The following is an 8,249-nucleotide window of genomic DNA, read 5'->3' on the forward strand; positions in this document are numbered from 1 at the left end:
GTAGCCAAGTTTCCTATGTCAAGTTCATCATAAAAACCGGAGCTAAACCGGCTTCGACGCAACAATAGAGTTCAAATGAATGAGTCCTCTACTATTGTGTCGCTTATCTTTTATTTTTCACCAAAACAATGCATATTTTGGTGTTTTACGTCCGTTGATTTCACTGTCTTTAATTCGTTCTGTTTCTTTGATGCCAACAATTGCGAGGAAAATTGTGGTAAGTGTTGAAAACATTTTTTTTGCGTTTTTTTAATAATGCACAAGTGTCAGAACATGATAGATGATTTTAAAGAAACTTATCAATGTCAATGAGGTTTGAAAGAAGTCTTTAATTATAGGATGGAAGTCAGTGTTTAAGATGGTTATAAACTTTTCTCTTAGCTCGGAAAACACGTGTTTTAACAAGCGGCATTGAGTAGTAATTGCCATTCCCGCGGTTTTATGCGATTGTGAAGTGCTAAGCACAGTCTGTGAATTCTTCGTTTACCGGAGCGCGGGCGCGTTGAGTCTTTGAGCGAACCAGCGTATCCTGGTCTCTAAATCCATAATAAAACTCGGATATTGGAGAGCGTTTATATATTGGTTCAATAGAATCATCAACTCGCCCGAGCTTTGAAAGCGATGTGAACAATACCTGAGAACACAATACGCCTGTGTAGAAGATAGCTTCGTCAAATATAATGGAAATGAAATTGAGAATGAACAAAAGTTAATTAATAACAAAAGAGTTGATTGCAGGTGCCATTGCATCAGGACTATTAAATATTTCGAAATTGTCTACGTTGCTTATATTGCTCAACCTTATTGTTAGAAAAGAACTTACCGTTTATGTTATTTGAAATGTTCCACAGTCTTATTCTTAAAGGAAATGACCATACTACCCACAAAATGTTATAGTGTATGATGCTATAGGGCACATAGGGATATAATAGGTAGAAGGAGATAGGTATTGGATCGATAGCTCGCTTTTTAAGCTCCTTAACGAATTTAGATTTTTAGCTCCCAAATAAACTTATACTCCGTGCCTACAGTTGGTTTGAAACTGTAGCAGTGACAAATATATTTACGTATCCGAGTAGGTGCCTAGTTTGATCTTGAAAATGTCTATTAACCTAACTCCAATATTTCCAGACTTAACGAAGAATTCGCAAACTTGCGCCTCTCAGACCTGCGTATCATCGCGACCCTCGGCATCGGCGGCTTCGGGCGCGTGGAGCTCGTCCAGATCCAGGGAGACCCGACCAGGTCCTTCGCGCTGAAACAGATGAAGAAGGCCCAGATCGTTGAAACGAGACAGCAACAACACATCATGTCGGAGAAGGAGATCATGTCGGAGATGAACTGCGAGTTTATTGTGAAACTGTACAAGACGTTTAAGGATCGGAAGTATTTGTATATGCTGATGGAAACGTGTCTTGGAGGAGAGTTGTGGACGATACTCAGGGACAAAGGTGAGCTCTTGTTATTATTAGTCGTATTATCCTCTAGCGTCCCGACCAGACCCGACCAGGTCCTTCGCACTGAAACAGATGAAGAAGGCCCAGATCGTTGAAACGAGACAGCAACAGCACATCATGTCGGAGAAGGAGATCATGTCGGAGATGAACTGCGAGTTTATTGTGAAACTGTACAAGGCGTTTAAGGATCGGAAGTACTTGTATATGCTGATGGAAACGTGTCTTGGTGGAGAGTTGTGGACGATACTCAGGGACAAAGGTGAGGTTTTGTTATATTAGTCGTATTCTATCAGTGTGCATGTAAGAAGAGAACTGAAGCTCATTTAGAGAAAAAACATTTAAAATAAAAACATTAAAATTAAGCAAAAACACATGATCTACGTTCTAGACCGTTCGCGATGTAGACTAAAAGCGATATAGGCAAAATATTACACAAGTCATTTTGCTTTCTAGACCGTCCGCGACTATACCATCTACATCTCCAATAATAGCTTATATAGTTTATCCTTCATCATTCTATCATTCTTCCATCCTTTTTCTGAGCGTTACTTATTAGGTACAGTTCTACAGAATGCCTTATATTTTAATATATTCAATCTTTACTATATAATATAGGTAGGCAGGTATTTCTTGTGCAATAAATGTTACGTAAATATAAGAGCAAACTATTATTGTAAATGTCATTTTAAATTACCAGTTGTATAGCTTATCTAGTCTAAAGCAAGCATATTCAAAGCTTCTATAGATATTTGAATACCTCCATATACAATTATACATTCTATTTATAATGAAGGCAATAACTACTAACCAAATATAGAAAAGGGCTTATACTTGGGGCCTTTGTAAATACATTCCTTTGTAGCCTTAATATGGCCATCATAAGCCATTGAACCTTTTGTCCAATTTAAGTTGACGACCTCTTTTGCATAGTTGTGAGTGGCCTACGAAGTTGGTGATCTAAGGTTCGAATCACAATATGGGCATGTATTTGTGGGATGAACAAGCACATTTGACAACGGACAAGACTCGTACGCGAAGAAGCCATTCTTATTTTGGTGAACTTGTCTAAACTTGTCCTACATAATAATTAATTATGAATGTTTTCGTTTCAGGTCAATTTGACGATGCTACTACAAGGTTCTACACAGCTTGTGTAGTAGAGGCGTTCCACTATCTACATTCTAGGAATATTATATACAGGTAAACTATATTTATTTATTTTGTTTGAACTTTATTGCACAGTAAACAATATACTATGACAAAAGGCGGACTTAGTGCTACACGGCATTCTCTATCAGTCAACCTTTCCTTACTCTTACATATTGTATTGTTCGTTCAGGAGAACTAATTTCCCACAATATTTTCTTTACACTTTCATTATTTATTTTATTCGTCTCTGTTATATAACTTAAATACAATATCATTATGTTACTTTCCTTGATTATAAACGTGTGATGTTCAGTCTTGCTGTCATATTATTGTTTCTTCATGTTTAAACACCACATATAAACAAATGGAGGCAAATGTTATTAAGTAACGTTTTAATAATTAATCTCCTTACAAAACTCCACGTACCTAAATAAGATGCAACGATAGTAGTTGTTCAAAATAAAGAAATGTGTAAAATTCTAATCAGCAATATACGTAAATAATTAAAGAGTCTTACTCCATTTTAAAATTTGATGATGTCATTGTGTCGCTTGAAGCTATTTAAATCAAAATCATGTTAGTCGAGTCAGAAAGATTAATCTAAGCTGGTATTTTACTATAGGCAAAGAGAATAGATAGTATAGAGGGCCATTGCCAAAGTAAATTCTGTAGTCACGGTGCATTTACTGCCATCTATCGACACACGATTAGAACTTAAAATAAAATTGAAAATGTATAAATTAATCAAAATATGTTTACGGATAAATGATTTTTAATTTTTATTGTTCCATACTGACCCATGTTCTTTCACTAATATGTGTTAAAATTGTTAAATATCAAACGGTGTCGTCAACGCCATCTAGCCGAGAATAGGCTAAAGGTGTGTGCGCCATCTATTCGAGAATGACTTTTTCTTGATTTCCGAGGCACGTTGTTTTCTTAGACTTTATTTATCTTATACGGAGTTATATATATCTCTGCTATAGGTAATTACTAATCAGGATCCATATCTCCCCACTTGATGTAGAATTGTAGATATAATATTTAAGCACTATTATTCTGTTCCAGGGATCTTAAACCAGAAAATCTCCTCTTGGACTCCAAGGGCTACGTAAAACTGGTGGACTTCGGCTTCTCCAAGAAGCTTCAGGCCAGTCGCAAGACGTGGACGTTCTGCGGTACTCCGGAGTATGTGGCGCCTGAGGTCATCATGAATAGGGGTCATGACATCAGCGCAGATTATTGGTCGTTAGGTAAGGGATGGGAAGAAAAAGCAGCACAGTATGACTGAATGTGAATAAAACTCACACTTTCTAAGGAAATTGAGTGAAAAGTGACCCGTTAGCATTGCTCTTCTACATAACAATGTAATGAGAGAGAAATGTTTCGGGTGGGAAATGTTCCTCGTATTTTTTGTTGTAATACATGCCAAACTACCTATAGATATATTTTTGAATCCGAGCATCGAGTATGTTGTGTTCTCCCTATAAGCCCAAGCAGAGAAAACATGTTTTTATTGCTCAAAAGATGGCGCTGGCGCTCCTGCTTGCGACTTGTTCTAGCAGTTCGGCTACTCACCGACAGATGGCGCTGTTATTAAATTTTCAATCTTAACATTCCAGGTGTCCTTATGTTCGAGCTGCTGACGGGCTCGCCGCCGTTCACGGGCGCCGACCCGATGAAGACCTACAATAAGATCCTCAAGGGCATCGACGCCGTGGAATTCCCGCGCTGCATAACGAGGAACGCGGCCAATCTTATCAAAAAGCTGTGCCGGGATAATCCGGCCGAGCGGCTTGGCTACCAACGAGGAGGCATCACGGAGATACAGAAGCACAAGTAAGTGTTTACTTATTCAAAAATCAAATCAAAATAGATTTATTTCAGATAACTATGATCCATACATGATAAATTTAGATAAAATTACAAATAACAATAATAATCATACATCACAATAATGCTAATAAATGTTAAATTAAAATTAATATTAAATCACATAAAGTTCAAATTAATAAACTAAGCACATAATATTTTTAAGGGAATACCAGACGATAGGACGAAATGTTTGTTATTTCTAAGTTTTTCACTCGATAGCTGAAACTAAACAACTTCCAAGTATCGCATTTAGGTAACACAAACAAACTGGGCTTGTAACTAAAAAACTACCGTTGATTCTATATTTGTTTAATTAATCATTATCGTCTTCCACCTATCACAAGCAGTGAATAAGACAATTCTAATTTCAGTGAAATCCACCGAAGTATCTTGAAAATCAAGGAAATAATAATTCATAATATTTGGTCAACTATTTAATCCCTTAAAAGTGACTCCTTTTACAGTTGACTTCCAATTTCCAACAACTTGCATTTCCAAGTTATCCGATTGAACTCGAATGCTGCTTACAGCGTCATATTCTATATAACTTGCTTGTCTCCCCATACATAGGCTGCCTTTTATATTTCGGGATTTAAAATTATTAACAACTTTATACTAACAAAAATAGCTTTATTGTTTACAATGCGTACGCAGCGTAGTTCAAGGTCTATTGTAACTCCCGAATCTCATTCCAGATGGTTCGACGGCTTCAACTGGGAGGGCCTGGCACAGCGCACCCTGGACCCACCCATAATGCCCGTCGTCAAGAACCCCGTGGACACTCACAACTTCGACCAGTACCCTCCTGACGCAGACGAGCCACCACCAGACGACCTCTCAGGCTGGGACGCCACCTTCTAAACAATAAGCTGGTGCTTTTTAGTAAACTACTTTCTAACCTCAAATTGGCCCAAAAGGTTTTGAAAGCGACCTTTGTAAAATATAAAATACTACAGTGGACTTAACCGGTCTACTGTGGAGGTTATGGCCATTTTGAGACATGAAACTTGTTTATGGAAAAGACATGGATGAATTGAATTTAAGAGTCGTAGACTCGATATTCGAGAACGCGACTGGCGAAGCTGGCCACGAGAGGTCGCTATTAGCGTCACTGCGGGTAAATGCGACTTAGGTTCGGAGATGGCAAAATCCTAAAGTTTAGGTATTCATTAATACGAATTTGTAGACTCAAAGCTTGCCAACTTAAATCTTTTGAATCGCAATTGTCAGAACAATCCTACGTTGCGGCATAGTTGATGTTATATTGCCATTAACTTTAGTTAAGTTATATTTTAACAGGGTGACCGGAATGCCAAAATATCGTGTTACCATATTTCCAATAACAAAAATACATGTTAATGCATATCGATTTGCTAAAGTTCAATAACGTTTCCGTTTTTATTATATTTTATTTTACTCTTTAACTTTTACCATAGTCACCGCAATATAATAAATATAGAAGTATCTATTATAGAATATCCCCGATTAAACCACTCGTCTTGTTAGGTGAGTATGTTTTTATTTATTCTTCTATTTCTTCTCCCGGCCGATTATATTTGTATATAATACACAGTTTATAAAACTGAATCTAATATTTAGTCGACTACATGTTAAGGATTTTATTACACTACAATAATTAAATCTATTACGTCTTTATGCTTTTAAAATGACAGTGAATGAAATTGTTTAAAACAGTTCATTCGTTCCGCGTGTAAAATTTGAAAGTTACTTTTGTTATATCTTTTAATTCAGCATGGTGCTCAAATGGTGTATAAAAGAGTTTGCTATTTTTATAATTCCTAACAATATACATAACCACATTATGTATTAAATATTAGTTATTTACTAGGAGTAATAATAATTTATGAATTATATTTTAATATCCAAAAGTCCACTAATCTTTTGTTTAGTATTTTGATAAGTGTCTAAGGTAAATGTCCCAATGTTTGACATCAACTATTGACACCGTTGTAACCTATATTGCTAGACATTAAGAATGAAGGTGGCGACTATTGGGCTAGTGCCAAGTACTGGGACATTTACGTTATTAAAGTTTAGTTTGTCATGTACTAAACGTAGGTTGCTTTCTCTACTGGTAGCTATCTCGTAAACATGACATATTGTAAGATTGTTAAGATTATAATATAAATCGGAATAATTAAAATAGTCAATCTAATTCTAAGTCTTCCATTTAACAACATGTCATTGTAAATATCCTATTAGTAAAATTCGATAACGTTATAAATAACATTTATAATTAAATTGTGTATGAATTTGTAAGTAAAATTTGTTTTTGAGACGTGAATTTATGATGTTGTAATTATGAAATATATTTTTTATGTATAAGAACACTATTTTTGTAATCAGTTTCAGTAATTACGCGAATATTTGAGAAAGTATGTAAAATATACTTTAGTTTAAATAATCTGTGTATTATTTACTCTCATTCCTGCATATTTCGCGTGCGCATGCGCTTGTTTGTCACCACAAAAAAATCAACATTTTATTGTGTTTTCTTACTGGTATTAACTGATATATAATTATTAATTAACACATTTATTGCCACCGAGCCATACAAAACATCCGTGCCAGGCCAAAAAAAAATACCTACTTAGTCATAATACCTATAGTACCACGATCCCGACTATCGGGTCGTCCGGCCTGAGAACGAAACCATAAAATACCGATAGTCTGGTTTTCGCCACTGAATGTGTTAATAAAGCAAGAGAAATGCTGTTCAAATAAATAATATATTAGTCATGGCGAAGGTTATTGTCTTACAATAAGGCAGTTTTATTTTAAACAACTTCAATGTCATATAAGATTTAGTCAGTTTAATAATAAACTATGAAATGAAAAAATATTTTACATTTTCTTTAAATTCATTATGATCTCAGTGATCTCAGTCGCTAGTTGGTATTGCCACAAGTATTGCGTTAAGTATAATAACTATCGGAGGTAGCGGATAGCAATATTAACTATGAGGGTAGTTTCAATCGTCGTCGTAATAATTGTCGTCGTTCGGAGAATCTGTTGTAACACGAGAGCGCCGCCGGTGGGTAAGAGGCAAACTCTCTAAGGCGTAATCTGAAACAAGTAACAAAAGTAAGTTTTAGTAAAATATTCTAACGATCTAAAACCCCTAATATATTTAAAATTTTACCTTTTATTTATATTAGATATCATTTTTTTTGAGTATTAACACATTCATTACCACTAAGTGCTACGGGTTACGCTCGTAGCGCGTAGCCACGGTTTCGCCGTATGTAGCGCGTAGTCGCTACGAACAGTGTACCCGACAGTCGGGTTCTTGGTGTTGAATGTGTTAAAACATTGTATAGACCGACCGCTTGAATGAGACCTCGCGTGCGCGGTACGGGGGCGCCGGGGTAGGGCGACTAAGGGTCGGTTGCACCAAATTGTTCGTGTCGTTAAAGAGTTCGCTAAATTTTTATGTATGGAAAGTTTCATAGTGGCGCGCCGGGGCGCGCCGGCTGACGTTGATCAGTCTGTCAAATGTGGTTGGTGGGGTGTGTAATGTTTAATATAATTATAAAAAAACTATCATACATTTGTAATAACGCCATTTGATATATTATTGTATGTTATAATGTCATTTTTATCATACGTTTCCTTTAATATATTGTGATTTCATCTAAATTGTCATGATATAATGCCTAATGTGATATAATTTTCAAATATTATAAATACATGTTTTATAATAACATTTGTAATATTATATTTTTGTATAACGTAATACTTCATACA

General features: G+C 35.8%; 1 protein-coding gene across 5 annotated transcripts in view; it reads left to right on the top strand.

Moving 5' to 3' along the window:
* Positions 1-6,902, top strand: part of LOC134672383 (cGMP-dependent protein kinase, isozyme 2 forms cD4/T1/T3A/T3B) — a 147,951-nt gene extending 141,049 nt beyond the window's left edge. For 4 of the 5 annotated variants that reach the window (XM_063530247.1, XM_063530248.1, XM_063530246.1 and 1 more), the window contains 5 exons: positions 1,132-1,451; positions 2,570-2,657; positions 3,675-3,859; positions 4,229-4,445; positions 5,177-6,902. In XM_063530247.1, coding sequence (XP_063386317.1) covers positions 1,132-1,451; positions 2,570-2,657; positions 3,675-3,859; positions 4,229-4,445; positions 5,177-5,342 — 976 coding nt within the window. In that variant the 3' untranslated portion in view covers positions 5,343-6,902. Of the gene's footprint in view, positions 1-1,131; positions 1,452-1,510; positions 1,717-2,569; positions 2,658-3,674; positions 3,860-4,228; positions 4,446-5,176 lie in introns of all 5 variants that reach the window. The other variant, XM_063530245.1, reaches the window with a different exon arrangement.
* Positions 6,903-8,249: the final 1,347 nt, after the last annotated feature.

Source organism: Cydia fagiglandana, chromosome 17, assembly GCF_963556715.1.
Source record: "Cydia fagiglandana chromosome 17, ilCydFagi1.1, whole genome shotgun sequence".
In the NCBI taxonomy this organism is placed as follows: domain Eukaryota; kingdom Metazoa; phylum Arthropoda; class Insecta; order Lepidoptera; family Tortricidae; genus Cydia; species Cydia fagiglandana.